This window comes from Panicum virgatum, chromosome 9K (assembly GCF_016808335.1).
Source record: "Panicum virgatum strain AP13 chromosome 9K, P.virgatum_v5, whole genome shotgun sequence".
In the NCBI taxonomy this organism is placed as follows: Eukaryota; Viridiplantae; Streptophyta; class Magnoliopsida; order Poales; family Poaceae; genus Panicum; species Panicum virgatum.
In genome coordinates this window covers 65,213,377-65,230,536 of record NC_053144.1, presented here as the reverse complement: position 1 = coordinate 65,230,536, position 17,160 = coordinate 65,213,377, and the positions used below count along the sequence as shown (strand labels likewise).

At 57.1% G+C, this 17,160-nt stretch overlaps 1 protein-coding gene across 2 annotated transcripts; it reads left to right on the top strand.

Annotated features, from left to right (window-relative positions):
* The first annotated feature begins 13,632 nt into the window (after positions 1-13,632).
* Positions 13,633-17,046, top strand: LOC120647071 (UDP-glucuronate:xylan alpha-glucuronosyltransferase 2-like). Of its 2 annotated transcripts, none has more exons than XM_039923682.1 (3): positions 13,633-13,988; positions 14,173-14,773; positions 15,868-17,046. In XM_039923682.1, exons 1-3 carry the CDS (start codon positions 13,767-13,769, stop codon positions 16,806-16,808), a joined length of 1,764 nt encoding a protein of 587 aa, XP_039779616.1. In that variant the 5' UTR covers positions 13,633-13,766; the 3' UTR covers positions 16,809-17,046. The 2 variants fall into 2 exon arrangements, with proteins under 2 accessions (XP_039779616.1, XP_039779617.1); XM_039923683.1 differs by having other exon boundaries at positions 13,639-13,993.
* Positions 17,047-17,160: the final 114 nt, after the last annotated feature.

Genomic DNA, 17,160 nt, shown 5'->3' with positions numbered 1-17,160 from the left:
GGTGCTGTGCCGGACTCAGAGGAGCACACGAGTTGGCGTGGTGACCCGGGGAGGTGGAGCAAGCGGCGCAACCGCACACACCCAAGCCCGACGCATGGCCTGGAAGCCGCAACCGGCCGGTCGCCGGTGAGTCCGCCCAACCCAACCGGGGTCGTGCCGTGGCGAGATCCATCCAACCAAGCCGTCGGTCGCACGCGGAACGACACGCTCGTGGTTTTCAGCCGCCTTATCAGAGATCGGTGGGTGGCTGGCTGGATGGTTGGCGCCGTGGCGCGGCCGCGGCAGGTGCGCCGTCGGCGCGAGATGGACTCGCTCCCTCACACACACCAGATGTTCCCATTCGGCCATTCCTGACATGATGCCTCAAGGATAAGAAGCGGCGAGCGGCCGGGCGGCCCGGGGCAAGCCAAGCTGGATCGGTTGCCAGCGCGGCTGCCGCCGTCCCACGCGTCCCCTCGCGCGAGGCCGGCGGATCAAAAGACGCCGCCGAAAGCAGCCGCCCCGCGCGGCGAGATCCACGGCGTCGCCGTCGGCGGATCAATTAAGTTCCGCGCGTCGCACTGCTCATCGGTAAACGGCAGCGGCGGCAGAGGCAGCGAGACCTTGCAGCTCACACTGACTGAAGAATCCATCTTTCTCTCTCTGATTAGCTGCAGATACGTGGCAAATTCACAAGTTCCCTGGGCTAGCTGATGATACGCGTCGTAGGGCGTTATCGGGTGTCAGCTCCACGCTGGCGCGCATGGCCGCCACCGAGCTGATCCCTTCCGTGGGCTTGTACTCGAAGCACCGGCACGGCACTCAGCCGAACCTGGCCTCGTCCTGCCGCTAGAATCGAGGGACAGCTCCTCCATGGCCATTCATCTCCTCCCTCTCCGGCAGGCAGGAGCGTCGCCGTCGCGCGCGCTGTTCCTGCACGGCGGCCTGACGTGACGACCGGCCCCTCACGGCGTTGCTTGCGCGCGATAACGACGTCGGGGTACTATTCATTTTCCTGGGCCTAGATTGTAAACTGGGCCGACCTGATTAGGCCTCCATCGGCCCACGCGACGCTCCCGCACGCCACCGCCGGATCTGCCGCTCGTTCTCGATCTAACGGTCCCTGTGACCTCCGGGGTGGACGGTGAATGAAATACCGTCCACCCGGTCGGTAGTACCGTCCCCGACCTGTTTCCCGTCGCCGCCGCGGTCACCGCTTTTCCGCCGGCTCCTGAGCGGAGCTGCGGTGAAGGAGCCCGGTCCTGCCGCCGCAAGCACGCTTCAGGGTCCTACGAGCTATGCGCCTCCAGCGGCTCCGTCTGGCAACGTCTCGCCACGCCAGCACACAGGCGGTGGCGCGTATGTAGACTGCTGTCCGTGCCGAGGACGGACTCGCCGCGCCGGCGCGTTCTCGCCCGCAGGTGAACCCGCCGTCATCGCCTTTGCTGTCGCAAGAAAGATTCCAGGAGACTCCTAGAACGCGCAGGTTCACCCTGCGGTACGGTGAAATTGCCGAGACTGCATGCACAGCGCAAAAAGCTCAGGGGCTGTGCTGATCAGGCAGGACAAGGCACAGGTTAGCATCTAGGCACTCGCCGGCATGGACAAACCAGAAATGGTCACCACTGTTCTCCTTGCACTACGGAACAAAATTAGGGAGAGTTTTCCTTTCGGCAGCACGCGTCTTCTTCCTCTGATTACCTACGCACGGTAAGGCAGGACCAGAGGCAAACAAAAGGCTTGTCTGAATTTGGCGTCAGGAGCACGTGCACATCATTTCCTTTAAGTGAAATGAGTCAGCTCGCAACTCGCAACTAGATTATATTCCCACTAGCCAGTGCCGGACCAAAGATAACCTTTGAGCCAAACACACTATTCATGACGTAATAGCAAGAACTAGTAAGGTTTGCATCATCCAAACTTTCTTAACTGAAATAAAAGAAAACCATCGGAGATTTGGTGAGAAACTGATTGATGCTCTACCGATGGAGCACCGACATGTGCAAGACGGAGAAAGAATGCGTTTGATCAGGAAAACGAACCGGAGAAAAGGCTAGCGCCGCTGCCTATCATATCGTCTCAGGCGTCCCCTCGAGCCCGAGGCAGATCAAAGGCTCTGAAAGCAACCGGCCGGCACACCGAGATCCCCGATGTCGCCGTCAACGGATCAGAGGCTCCGCGCGTAGCACTGCTCATTGGTAAACGGCAACGGCAGAGCCAGGCAGGCAGCGAGAACTTGCAGGTTACACTTCTCTCTCTGATTAGCTGCAGCTGCACTGCAAATTCACAAATCACCACACGCCATCGATGCTGCAAGGCCCCTTGCCTCGTCGTCAAGGACTCAAGCTCACGCTGGCATGGCTGCCGCAGAGCTACTCTCTTCTCCCCAGATCTGAAGCATCGGCATTCGGTGGCGGCTCTAGTGTAATCTGGCCTCCTATTGCCGCCTGACTTGAAGGAAAGCTCCTCCATGACCATCATCTCCTCCCTTTCCGGCAGGCGGCGGCGCGAGTTCCAGCACGGCGGCGGCCGGCCCCGTTACTCGCGCGCGCGCGATGACGACGGAGTCCGCTTGCTATTCATTTTCTGGGCCTCGGCAATAAACTGGGCCGTTGGCCGTCTTTCGGCCCACCCGATGCTCTCGCGTGCCTCCGCCGCTTACGATCCTGCCGCTCGTTCTCGATCGGACGGCCTCCGTGATCTCCGGGTGGACGGTAAATGAAATACCGTCCACCTGGTCGGTATGCCGTCCACCCCCCTGTTCCCCGTCGCGGCCGCGGTCACCGCGTTCCGCCGCGTTCCGCCGCCGTCCGCCGGCTACTGAGCGGCGCTCAGCGCGCATCAGGATCCTCCCGCCGCGCGCACATCAGTATCCTTCGATCTATGCAGCTCTGGCTGGCATTTCCGCAACGCGTCTGTAGGCTGCCGTGTTGAGGATGCCTCGCCGCGCTGGCGCGTTCTCGCCCTAGGTGAGACCGCCGGCGTCCCGCCGCCGCCTGGTTGTCCTGACGCTCACCTCCGTATTGCATGTTGCGGGCCGTGCAGCTGAATAGGCTCTCGTGCGCGCTTGGAGTCACGCTTCGTCGGTTGCCATTAGCATCTAGGCCCTCGCCGCCATGGACAAAAACCAGATATGGTGGTGACCACTGTTCTTCTCGCGCTACGGAACTAAATTTGGCCTGATGAGGCAGCACGGCTTGTAGTTTACACTGAACTACTGAAGAATCCATCTTCTTCCTCTGCTTACCGGCAGATGTACGCACTGCAATGTATGAGGAGTGGCAAACAGAAGGCCTGTGTGAATTTGGCGCCATGTGCACATCATTTCTTCAAGAAAAGATGGGTCAGCTAGCAACTAGATTCCACTGGCCTGTGACTGTGACAAAGATAACCTTTGAGCCGGACACAGCATGTCAAGTCCCATGGATTGGAATGATGGAACAAGAACCAGTAAGCTTTGCATCTAAACTTTCTTAACTGAAAGACAAAGAAAACCATCAGAAATTTGGTGAGAAAGAGAAACCGATCGATGTTCTGGGCCTTCTGGCGATCGAGCACCGACATCGAAGACGAAGAAGAATGCCCTTGACCAGTAAAAGGAAACGGAGAAAAGGCTAGGGGGCTAGCCCATGGAGTTGCTTTCAAGGTTCTGTAACCCTACTGCCACCCGGCACTTGCTCTCCTGTAGACTGCAGTAGGCCTCACGCTCACCTTTTTATCTCTCTTTTGCGTTCAAATCGTGTGAGACTCTGATGAGACGGATCGGACCGGCCAACCGATGGTGTCCGATCGCCTTTTATTTTCTCGTACATTGGCTCCAACAAGAGATCTTCGAAGACTGTAATCTAATAACTCCAAATGCCTGTGACATGTCTTCTTCAGCGACACATGATTAAACAAAAATGATTTTCGCCTTTGTTCAGCTTACTAATCAGCAAAGCCAGTAAGATTAGACCTGTTACATTTTAACAAGTGCTACTCTGAAAATCACCTGATAATGGTATAGCATCTGTTCCTTTTCTTCGAAGCTTTTTGAAAAGATATTGTCGGCCATTTACCAAGAACCATTGCACAGTCCTACATCCAAGCCTAAAGAGAAGTATGGAACCACAAGGGGATGGAGTAGAGTAAACATCATAAATAAAGTGCAAGCAAAGCACAATAATCCAAAGACCACTAAAGAAGATCATATTTTTCGCCAAACAGTTACATTGGTTTCTTTGGTAAAAAGATAGTACTATATGGTAACAGTTTTCGAGCCCAGTTTACCTATCAATAGGGTCAATTCTCTTCTTCTTATTAATATACGCCGAACCGCATGGTTCATGATCTTTCAAAAAAAGAGATAGTACTATATGGTAAGAGTCAGAAGTGGTGTGTATAGGGGTGGTAAAGGGCCCAACATTTTGAACTAGAAAATCTAAGGATCGGGCCCTAAAAGGGCCGGGCTCTAAACATATGTATTTTTGAACTAAAAATTTTAAGGGCTTTATTGGGCTGTGAAGAGACCATTAGGGCCATGGCCCATTACCACCACTAGGTGTGTAAGCAATTTTTTACAAGACCGAGCTAGCACTTCAGATTTCAATGTGCTTGTCTTATGCTCCAAATCAGTTACTAAACCTCTTTTTTACGATCCAGGTGAGACGTAACGTCACAATTTCTGATCCCCCAAGCGGCTCTTGAACGTTCAGCAGGTCCGTCGTCTCGCAAATCCCCTGACATTACAGTGGAGTAAAGTTACTGAAAGTGTCACCGAATACGGAAAGGAAAGGAGAAAAAGGAGAAGACGAAGGAGAAACCGAAGTGGAAAAGGAGCACAAACCAAAGTGGAAAAAGGATTCTTTGAAGCATTGGGTTCAACTAATTGGTTGCTTTTGCCTATTGCTAAGTGTGTATTCCTTCCAACACCGCGACTGCCGTCGTCTTTCCACGTATGAAAATCACGACGGACGAGATCGAGCACGACGGGCATGTACGATCCGAATCATCATCACTATGAAACAGATTAAAGCCGCCTGTACCATTGATGTGAGCACCTGATCTGATGCGATTTGAGCACGCATTTTCTATGGAATGAACGTCGTTTTTAATTCAGTTCTGTATTTGACACACTTCTCCAGTCATCATTGCTCGTTCATTGCACCGGCAAAGAAAACATCAGTTCGCCAGGAACCCATCAGGATGAAATAATATATCTCTAATTATTAGCTACTGATGGAAGGGCGGGCCAGGTGCTGCGGTAGAGCCTACCGTCTGTAACCGGAAGGTCCCTGGTTCGAGCCCCAGTCTCTGCACATTTATGTGAGTAAGGCTTGAGGCTTATTGACAATTCTTCCGCAGACGCCGCACAGTGCGGAAAGCCTACGTCATTGGATACGCCCTTTATTAGCTACTGATGCGAAGATGAGATTAGACTGGATCAGCAACTGTGGTATGTGCGCGTGTAGATCATCTGCTTATGGCATTCTTGAATGGCAAGGGATAAGTCAGGTTGGTGTGCAGTTGGATTGTGTTGGCTTGTATGCAGTAGGGTTAAGCTGAACTGTTCAATTCCGAAATGATATATAGCTGCAATGCTAGATGGATCGATCATCTAGGATTTGTGTACAGTACTCTGTGGTGTGCATTAATTCAGATGCAACAACACTTCAGGACCAGTGAATTTCCACTTTAACTGTGATGGCTACAGATGTGCTGAGATGCCTAGACATAAGCTCGACTCTTGGATCAGTCGTAGGCGTGCACATCGACGGCGCTCGAGACGTTAAAATCAAGGGCGCTAGCTAATTGGATGGCTAATGATCAACACGGTTGCCTTTTGTTCATTCCTGAATAATGCGCAAAATGTACAGTACCAGTAGTACCAGGGTCGCTGTCGACCCCATCTCGATCTGCATCAGCAGCTTGCCCCTCCTTTTCACTTCCCTGTTCTATATATGATGAGCTCATGCCAATCCCCAATGCTATGGGCCTCTCTTGGGTCATTGCATTTAAGAAACATTTAAGAAACCTGCAGGCGTCTGGTGAAATCTCAGTGCCGTGCGGACGACAGTTCCTGATGCTGCTTGATCTGGATGCGTTGGAGCAGGAAGGAACGCCCAGGATCGCACCGACTCGAGCAAGGCTGCGCGGAAGGCGGCCGACGAGGAAGCGGGGCTGCAGGTGTCCTTGCTGGTCCTGATCGAGCCCGGGCAACCGAACCGTACCTTGGTGTCCAAGTGCCAACAGGGACGCGGCATCAGACTGACTTCAACAGCCGAGCATTTTGGAGAGGCAAAGGGAGTTTGCCTTTTCTGTACAGTGATGAGAAGAGGTATTTTTTACGGAGTACTCCAACAGCAACAGCAGTGCCAATTGCAAATCCACCTCCGCCACCAGCGCCGCTCGCCCTCCGCCTCGACCAGGCCTCCGTGCGCGACAGCCCGCCTCCATCCGCGCCGGCCCCGCCTCCCTCCCGCGCGCCGGCCCGCCCTTGCTCCGTCGCACGTGGCCGCCCAAGGCCCACCGCCGCTCGCCACGCTCGCTCCGCCGCGCGTGGCCGCCCGAGGCCCGCCGCTGCTCGTGCAGGCCGCCCGCCACACCCGCTCCGGAGACGCGCGTGGGGGCGGCGCGCCTCGCCGCGCGTCCGCGTTCGGCCCGCGCCGGAGACGCGCATGGGGGAGGACGCGCCTGCGCCTCGCCGCGCGTCCGCGTTCGGCGCGCTTGGGGGATGACGCGCCCCGGAGAAGGGCTTGGGCGGCGGACGACGGGGAGCTCCGAGCCACGGTCCGCCGAGAGCCGCCTTCGAGCTCGGCCGGCGTGGTGCCTTGGCGGGCGCCCCTCGTCCTCCTCTGCTCCGGTCCCGCGGTCGCACTCCTCCGCGGATCGCGAGCGCCGCGGCCAGGAGCGCACCCGCAGGAGCGCCGCCCCCTTGTGCAACCTCAACCCCGACCAGGAGCTCGCCGCGGCCGAGGATGAGCAGCCCCGGCGAGGTGGCCGCGGAGCAGGAGGCCACGGATCAGGTGGCCGTCGATGTGGCCGGCGAGGGCGCCGAGGACGAGGAGGAGACGAGGAGGGAGGAGGCGATGTAGCTGGAGTGGATCGGGAGCCAGCGCCGCGCGGTGCGGTCGCGGTCGGGGCGGCCGCGGCCGCTCGTCCCGCGGTCGCACTCCACGGGCCACTCCCTCGCGATGCGCCTCGACGGCGACCTCGAGCGGTTCACGCTGCGGCTTCCCGAGCACGTGCACAGGGAGATGGTCGCCGCGGGCGAGGAGAGCCGGTTCACGCAACGCGCGCGACGCGGCAGCGACGGCGGACAGCGGCGCCAGCGGAGCAGAGTAGGCGGGGTCGAACCCGCGCGCGCATGGCGGAGAGGAAGAGGCGGCGAGCCTCGCCGACGACGGCGCGCACGGAGAGAGGCGGCGGAAGCCCCGTCCTCCAGTGCTCTCCTCCGCCGGAGTTCCCCAGACCCCTCTCCTCCGCTCCCCTCCCACCGGCGGCGCATCGAGCAACGGGAGTTTGCATTCGAGGAGAGAGGGTGTGTATATTTGCATCTTCTCTCTCCAACGAAGGCAGTTTGCGTCGCGTGTTGCCTCCGCTGTTGGAGAGGGTGCCGCGAGCGCACAGTGCAGACGGGAGATGCATTTTGCTTTTGCCTTCACCGATGCCTCGCCTGTTGGACTCAGTCTCAGCGATCATTTCGGAAACCTGACGAGTTGCTGTCAGGATGAGTGGCAAGGAAATGAAACCCTGACCAAATCGCAGATAAACTATAAATTCAATTCAGAATTATGGGCTTGGCCCATTTATTCTAATCAATATAATAAAAAAATTTAAACCCCACTATTAAATGCTAGGGAATCAATTGCTTAATTCCATACCGGAATTTGAGGAGGATCTCAACCGACTTAAAGGGTGGACTTCGTGTACACCACTTGTGAAGCCGGTAAGAGGAGGTCGGTGAACTACACGCGTGTGCGCGCTCGCTCGCCGAGCCGGGCCGAGGCCGAGGCCTTGGACGTGGGCGAGGCGAGGCCGGCCGGACGGGCGGTGCGTGTGCGCGGCCGGACGTGACGTGCAGGTGCGGTGCGACGTGATGTGCTGTTAAGAACATTAAAACAACAAAGAATAAACGTTGACAGTAATGACTGGAGAATCACACCAGTAACTGCCGCTCATCAAAACTCTTTACGACGTCTAGGTTCGTTGAACCTGAGTCACCTCCACGCCTATATAAACCACCCCTTCTTCCTCTCATCCACACACACTTCAGCAGGTACTCCTGCTTAGGAGACCTCTCTCTTCTCCCTCTGCTGCTTTCTGCCGTTCCCATCGCTAGTGCTGCGCGCACAGCTCACTTCCCGGCGTGAACGAACGACTACTTCGTCTGCTTCCAGGTGACCGTTCGTGGGACTGCACTGCGAACCTCTTCCTGCATCGACATCGTTCGGCTACTTCAGGTAAGGCCAGTCGAATAGCATGTCTATTCCAGCTGGTAACGGCGCAACCGGTGCCTCCGGCACTGGTTCCGCCTTGGGGTACACTCTAAACCTATTCTGGTTTAACTTTTTGTTCATGCTTATTAATAAGAATAATATGAACACATGCACATATCTTATTCACACATTATCACTCATTTATACCATGAAATTGCTAGTAATATTTAGAATTAAAATATACCGAAAATTGCCTAGTTATCTAACATCATCCATGGGCGTGCAGATCAAGCAATGGCTTCTGGAGGATGCACCAACCCAACAAACGGATCGCATCGCGACGCCTGTAATCGGTTTTGTGTGGCTGTGGCCAACCGGACGGAATTTTCTATGAAGAAATGGTTAAATTGTCCGGGATCACCGTATTATAATGGGGGTATAGTACTTGTGCGCGAAGCTTGCTTATCAATGGAACTGGAATCATGGATGTTCCCACCATAATAGGGGTATAGTACTTGAATAAGGTAGGAAGGGTATGTCAGAGAGACAGAGACCCTGCTACTAGCAAAGTTGCAACGCAGCTAACTAGCTACGTTTCGACTGACACTGAATTTAGTAATGAGTTGCTACAATGGCAGCAAAGCTAATGAGCTACACTGACACATATTCTTCCATAACCCCTACACTTGACCCAAATCATGACGGGGTGATTCATGACAAGAGAGGCAGAGAGGGGGAGGGAGCGCGAGATTGGTGCACTACAACTGAAGAAAAGAGATCGATGAGAGGGGGAAGAAAGAAGAAGATCGACTATTCATCGGGACAGCTACAGGACGTGGATTGGGAATAGCAGCTCCCATGTTTTCCCGTACAATCCCAGAGCTCACAAAATTAAGCATCCTACATATCCAAGTAAAGCCACACAAACAACATTTCAAGAAGAACCACAAAGCACTCCTCATTAATCGTGCAGGCAAAGGTATCTATCTAGCCATATAGCATGCTAGGTGAAGTTAACCTCAACTGTCATCATCCTAGCTAGGACTTAGGAGTATACTTAGTCAGAAACTGTACGTGTTCTAGGATGGTGAAAAACCATGACTGCAACAGCACATCACCAGGTACGCATAAATGGAGAAAGAACTCTGTCGTGGTGAGACAAACCACAGCCGGGTGGCGGAATGCACCCGCCTAAGCCCAGAGGGTGAGTACTCGGGGGTTAGCTAGCGACTAGTTTGATCTCGCTCAAGGACACGATGAACACAGCCAGTTAGAGTGGTTCGGGCCGCCGGAGCGTAATACCCTACGTCCACTGAGTGTTGTATTGCTTGTGTCTGGATCAGCCTGGAGCTGAGTCCAGTGTGTGTCTGAGTGTGCTCTCAGCTGAGTCTCGAGAGAGTCCCCCCAGAGCCGTGTTCTAGCGGGCGTGCTCTCCCTTTTATATGTCCAAGGGGAGCACGTACACTGAGCGGAGCCCCGACATGTGAACCCGGCGATGTATTATAAACTACACTTTGGCATTCAATGCCTCAGATCCGGAGATCTTGTCGTCGGCTTCCGTGCGTAGTTTCTGACCAGGGATGGTCTTGAGCTGTCCTGTCAGAGTAGAGTCTAGGCTCCGCAGCCGCGCGTCGAGATCATGATGAAGCGCCGAACTACTGACTCAGTCCACTGTAGCAGCGTGCACTGTTGCTCCAGTCAGTAGCTGGTCATCATGACTCGTCACCCATGCGCACGGCGCTGAGTCTTTAATGCTTGTCTTGGTAACTGACGAGCCGCCTCGGTAACTGGCGATCTACATTGTGGACTGACAAAAGCTGCCCCGTGCCCAGAGGCAGCAGAGCCTGCCTCAACCACTCGCACTTAATGCGGGTGGGTGAGGGAGCTTCCAGCGGAAGGCTTGCGCTCGCGCTCGCGTCTGCGTGACACGTGGCGGCTCCGGACCCCTCCCTATCAGCTAGCTGAGCCGAGAGCTCACGGGGGTCCGGATAGGCACGTGGAGGTCCCGGACCCATCTGCCGGAGTCCGGATGACACGTCGAGGTCCCGGACCCACCTGCGGGGGTCCGGGTCCGCGGCCACAGGTACTGAGCATTTCCACCTCTAGGACACATGGTGACACCGGACCCGTCCCCGAGCGGGAAGCGGGTCCGGGACCGTTGGTCTGGTGAGATGGAGTCGGACCCCAGTGGTCCGGCTACTCAGCTCCTTAGGGCGTAGTTACGGATAACTACGCGAGTCTTGGCATAGTAGGAGTGGGTACCCCAGTTGCAGGGTACCGACAGAGGCCCCCGGGCCCGCCTTGGGAGAGGCAACGAACCCGCAGGTGGGGCCACTACTGTGAGCAACTTGGCTGCTTTTGGCGCCCAGCGGTGCGCGCCGCAAGGGTCTTGTCTTGCGTCATCCATCTTTTGGGTCACCTGCTGCAACATCACGTTTGGACCTGCACATGACTCAAGGTAGATGCTTAGTAGCGTGCCCACGGGTCCCAAATCCTGTTGGCTGTAATCCTTTGAGATAGACAGCTAGGTTCTGTGAACGGAGCTCAAGGGGCCGGCCTTTAGGTTAAGAGAAAATCCGGACCTCCAGGTTCCCAGTCCTAGGTACTACGGCACTCATTCACAGAAGGTGGTGCGTGCAGGCTTAGGGTACGGAACCAGACTAAGCGGCTACATAGCTCCGGACCTCCCCAGAGAATGAGTGCGTTTCCCTGAACTTGCAGGTTCCCAGAGGTCCGAACCCCTCTCTTCCATGAGGGGTCTCGAGCTAAGTCACTAATTAGCCAACTCAATTTGGACCACAATCACCGCACAAGAGTAAGAAGCCACGTGGGGGTTAGTGCAAACAGAATGCGTAGATTGAAATTGGAATGTAACATCCTTAGAGGTGAACTGAGAATAAACTTTTCCTTTATAACTAGATGTACATGAGATATGCGATGTAAGCCAGAACACGGGTTTATGAGGCCGGAGCTGTCCGGACCTCCGGGGCCCCAGTCTTAGGTACTACGATACTCGCCCTAGGGAGGTAGAGCATGCAAGCTTAGGGTACGGAACCAGGCTAAGCGGCTACACGGCTCCGGACCTCCCCGGAGAGTGAGTATGCTTCCCTGAACCTGGTTCGCAGAGATTCGGACCCCTCCACGGGGGAGGCTCACCGGACTAGACCACACGGAAGTACTACCTAGTTACAAAGGAAAAAGCTTTATTCCCTGCTGGGCCTCTAAGGGTAGGACTTACAGAGATGTAGAGTCGGGGGTGCGACCGGAGTCGGCTTTCCACCGGAGAGAGCCACCAGAGTCGGCTTAGTGCGACCGGAGTGGGCTTTCCGCCGAAGCGGGCTTGGTGTGACCGGAGTCGGCTTTCCGCCGGAGCGGCTTTGGTGCGACCGGAGTCGGCTTTCCGCCGGAGCGGGCTTGGTGCGACCGGAGTTGGCTTTCCGCCAGAGCGGGCTTCCTCACATGAGTGAGGTATGCTGCGAGCTGGGATTTGTCGCTCCGCCGCTCGCAGCTTGTGAGGGGGCCCTTGTCGGGCGCCCTGACTCTTGCCGACGTGCAGCGCGCGCCGCTGCCGACGGTGGTTGCTCCAAGGGCACGGTTGCCCCTGGCACAGGAAGGCGAGAGGCGTGTGGCGCGGATGACGCCACACCCTCCGTCATCTCCATGTCGTCGTCGTGGTGGGAGTGCTCAACCACCCGAGCCATGGAGATGGGAAAGAGATGAGCTAAAACTAGCTAAAGCCCCCCTACCTGGCGCGCCAAATGTCGTGGTGAGGCAAACCACAGCCGGGTGGCGGAATGCACCCGCCTAAGCCCAGAGGGTGAGTACTCGGGGGGTTAGTTAGCGACTAGTTCGATCTCGCTCAAGGACACGATGAACACAGCCAGTTAGAGTTGTTCGGGCCGCCGGAGCGTAATACTCTACGTCCACTGAGTGTTGTATTGCTTGTGTCTGGATCAGCCTGGAGCTGAGTCCAGTGTGTGTCTGAGTATGCTCTCAGCTGAGTCTCGAGAGAGTCCCCTCAGAGCCGTGTTCTAGCGGGCGTGCTCTCCCTTTTATATGTCAAAGGGGAGCACGTACACTGAGCGGGGCCCCGACATGTGGACCCGGCAATGTATTATAAACTACACTTTGGCCTTCAATGCCTCAGATCCGGAGATCTTGTCGTCGGCTTTCGTGCGTAGCTTCTGACCAGGGATGGTCTTGAGCTGTCTTGTCAGAGTAGAGTCTAGCCTCTGCAGCCGCGCGTCGAGGTCATGATGAAGCGCCGAACTACTGACTCAGTCCACTGTAGCAGCGTGCACTGTTGCTCCAGTCAGTAGCTGGTCATCATGACTCGTCGCCCATGCCCACGGTGCTGAGTCTTTAATGCTTGTCTTGGTAACTGACGAGCCGCCTCGGTAACTGGCGATCTACAGTGTGGACTGACAAAAGCTGCCCCGTGCCCAGAGGCAGCAGAGCCCGCCTCAACCACTCGCACTTAATGCGGGTGGGTGAGGGAGCTTACAGCGGAAGGCTTGCGCCCGCGCCCGCGTCTGCGTGACACGTGGCGGCTCCGGACCCCTCCCGATCAGCTAGCTGAGCCGAGAGCTCACGGGGGTCCGGATAGGCACGTGGAGGTCCCAGACCCATCTACGGGAGTCCGGATGGCACGTGGAGGTCTCGGTCCCACCTGCGGGGGTCCGGTTCCGCGGCCACAGGTACTGAGCATTTTCACCTCTAGGACACGTGGTGACACCGGACCCGTCCCTGAGCGGGAAGCGGGAAGCGGGTCCGGGACCGTTGGTCTGGTGAGATGGAGTCGGACCCCAGGGGTCCGGCTACTCAGCTCCTTAGGGCGTAGTTACGGATAACTACGCGAGTCTTGGCATAGTAGGAGTGGGTACCCCAGTTGCAGAGTACCGACAAACTCTTACAGGCGCTACAGTGCTACTAGCACCACCGGACCACCCCTAGCTCCATCATTCCTGACAATGAGCTAATTAAACTAGCTGGCCTGATGCTTGGGCTGAATCACTGAAGCGACAGGGCAGTCGTCCTTGAGGCCGAATGAACCGTGCGTGACACGTAGACCCTCGTTCGTTACAGCCGTCCTTTCAAGCTCACCCCACGCCCAACCACCGCTGATTGGCCGCCCCTGATCACACCCTTGCCGCGCACTCACACGGATCCCCCCCAGGCCCCAGCTTCACCCGACCCGTCGCCGGGACCGACCGGCTATATAAGCCCTCGCATGCAACGCCCCTCGGCTTAGCCATCATCGCCACCACCGAGCGCACTGCGCACCCACGGCCCGACGGCGACGACACGCCCGGATCGGAGCAGACGCCGGTGAGCGAGCGGCCGCCGGACAGATATACAGTGCGGCGCGGCATGGGGGTGACCACGGCCGGGGAGGCGGTCAAGTCCCCGGTGCGGGCGTCTGTTGTCGTCAAGCTCAACGCGGCGTTCCTCGCCCTGTTCCTCCTCGCGTACATGGCGCTCCTCCTCCACCCCAGGTACTCGTACCTCCTCGACCGCGGCGCCACCTCCCTCGTCCGCTGCACCTTCAGCGACGACGCCTGCCCGCCGTCGATGACCCAGCTCTCACGGAAGGTAAGGTGAGTACGTCCTCCGGGCACGTACATACTTGTGGGGCGTTCTCGCGCGCTCCGGCCGCCGGCCGGCACACCGCCGTCAGAAAGCAGAAGACCGACTTGGTCTTCCGGGCGGGCTTGAGCTAGATATATATACAGCTGACGACGACACGCCGCCGCGCGCGTTGCCTGTGCATGTGCAGCTGGGAGGAGGCGTGGCGGCGGAGCGGATCGTGAACGCGGGGCGCGCGCCGGCCATGTTCGACGAGCTCCGGGGCCGGCTGCGGATGGGCCTGGTGAACATCCGCCGCGAGGACGTGCTGGCGCTGGGCGTGGAGGGCGAGGCGGTGCGCGTGGACCTGGAGCGCGTCTCCGACGTGTTCCGGTGGTCGGACCTGTTCCCGGAGTGGATCGACGAGGAGGAGGACGACGAGGGGCCGTCCTGCCCGGAGCTCCCCATGCCGGACCTGTCCCGGATCGACGGCGAGGTGGACGTGGTGGTGGCGTCCCTGCCGTGCAACCGCACCGCGCCCGGCGGGTGGAACCGCGACGTGTTCAGGCTGCAGGTGCACCTGGCGGCGGCGCGGGTGGCGGCGCGCAAGGGCCGGCGCGACGGCGGCGGGGCCGTGCGCGTCGTGCTGCGGAGCGAGTGCGAGCCGATGATGGACCTGCTCCGGTGCGACGAGGCGGTGGGCCGGGAGGGGGACTGGTGGATGTACAGGGTCGACGTGGACCGCCTCGAGGAGAAGCTCCGGCTGCCCGTCGGGTCCTGCAACCTCGCGCTGCCGCTCTGGGGATCAGAAGGTATGTCCGCGCACACGTAAAGCGATCTCTGATTTTGTTTCGACATCCATCTCGATCTGTTGTTGTCTGCTTCATCTTTTTGCAGTGCAACCCCCCATGCATGCAAGTCATGCCAAGCATATCTACTTATCTAGTAGCACCTACGCTAACTAACATGAAAGTAAGGCAGCAGGCACTGCGACACGTAAAACAATATTTTTTTCCAAATAAAGGGAATTACAACAATATTGAGACCCCGGGCAGAAACTATGAATGATCAGATGTGCAAGGCCCTAGAAGAATCTGGTCGATAACACTGGAGCTAAAAGGCCAGGATTAAGACTAATAGGCTAGGAAGAAATCTAGCCGTAGTGATATGGATCTATATCAGTGTCATTGTTGTTATCAGAAACAGAGCCCAAATTAACCTGTCCTTCCAAGAAGCAGACAGATAGAGCCACTAGGTGTGAGCCTTCCCATCCACCAATTTCAGCTCCTGCAAGAACCTGACAGGAGGAAAGCCAGGTACGTAACAGGCCACAAATAACAAGTGTTCAGACCCAATTCGCACATGTAAAAATGAAGTAGTAAATAAACTTGGTAAGAAAAAAAAACTAGAAGAACTCCGGCAGCTAGAAGAGACTACATACTGGGGCTTTACCTAACGTGGTTGGAGGCCTTTCGTTCCCACCCGTCTGATCCACCGATCGATCCATCGAGCACACACGCCATGATGGCACGGCGAGTACGCCGACACGATTGGTGACTGATTGACTAAACTGGATATGGTTGGTGAGCTGCCCTCTGCACGCAGGTCTCTGGCTAGCCACCAGCTTGCTGTCCACTGCACACTGCACACCAAGTGATACTTTTTTTTTTGGTTTGTTGAAATAAGCACCAAGTGATACTTGCGTGCCACTGCATTCTACCAGGTGGATCACCAACCGTACGCGTCGTTCGCGGTTCTTGGCTTTGACTTGACGAACACTTCAATCTAGCTATCGCTTTTTTTCTTCTTTTTGTTGCCAGCAGGCTTCGATCGCTAGACGGATCGATCTATTAATTTTGATGATAAATAATATGTCGACCAATGAGTAATTAAACGTGTGCCGCAGGCATCCACGAGGTGTTCAACGTGTCGTCGGAGCCGCCGACGACGACGGGGCGCCGCCCCCGTCGCGAGGCGTACGCGACGGTGCTGCACTCGTCGGACACGTACCTGTGCGGCGCGATCGTGCTGGCGCAGAGCATCCGGCGGTCGGGCTCCACCCGCGACCTGGTCCTCCTCCACGACCACACGGTGTCCAAGCCGGCGCTCCGGGCGCTGTCGGCGGCGGGGTGGACCCCGCGCAGGATCAAGCGCATCCGCAACCCGCGCGCGGCGCGGGGCTCCTACAACGAGTACAACTACAGCAAGTTCCGGCTGTGGCAGCTGACCGAGTACGACCGCGTGGTGTTCGTGGACGCCGACATCCTGGTGCTCCGCAACCTGGACGCGCTGTTCGGGTTCCCGCAGCTCGCCGCGGTGGGCAACGACGGGCCCCTCTTCAACTCGGGCGTGATGGTGATCGAGCCGTCGGCGTGCACGTTCGAGGCGCTGGTCCGGAAGCGGCGCACGGTGCGGTCGTACAACGGCGGCGACCAGGGGTTCCTGAACGAGGTGTTCGTGTGGTGGCACCGGCTGCCGCGGCGCGTCAACTACCTCAAGAACTTCTGGGCCAACACCACCGGGGAGCGCGCGCTCAAGGGGCGCCTGTTCCGGGCGGAACCCGCCGAGGTGTGGGCCATCCACTACCTGGGGATGAAGCCGTGGACGTGCTACCGGGACTACGACTGCAACTGGAACGTGGCGGACCAGCGGGTGTACGCCAGCGACGAGGCGCACGCGCGGTGGTGGCAGGTGTACGACCGGATGGGGGAGCCCATGCGCGGGCCCTGCAGGCTCTCGGAGCGGAGGAAGGTGGAGATCGCGTGGGACAGGCACGTCGCCCAGGAGATGGGATTCGCGGACCAGCACTGGAAGATCAACATCACCGACCCGCGGAAATGGGAATAATATATATGACTGCTCAAGATCATCGGCCTTGCATCGCCTTGAGCGAGAGGAAGAAGCTAGGCCGGCGACGCATCTGATCGAGCTCGATCGGTAGTAGGTCGCCACATTTTGATTGTATTAATTCGTGAGTTTCTTTTTTTATTTTTCCTTTGTTGATGTGCATACATACATAAGGGAGAAGTACGCATGCAGGTCGAACTCGGATCGATTGAATAAAGAATAACTCGAGTTCCAGGCAGCTCATTATTGTCTCACTCGCTGGCAAATCTGCAACCTGTTGCTGTTGGCTGGGTCGGTCCAGGGACAACCTTGGCGGTTCGTCGCCTCACTTCACCGCGCGTCGCCGCCCGGT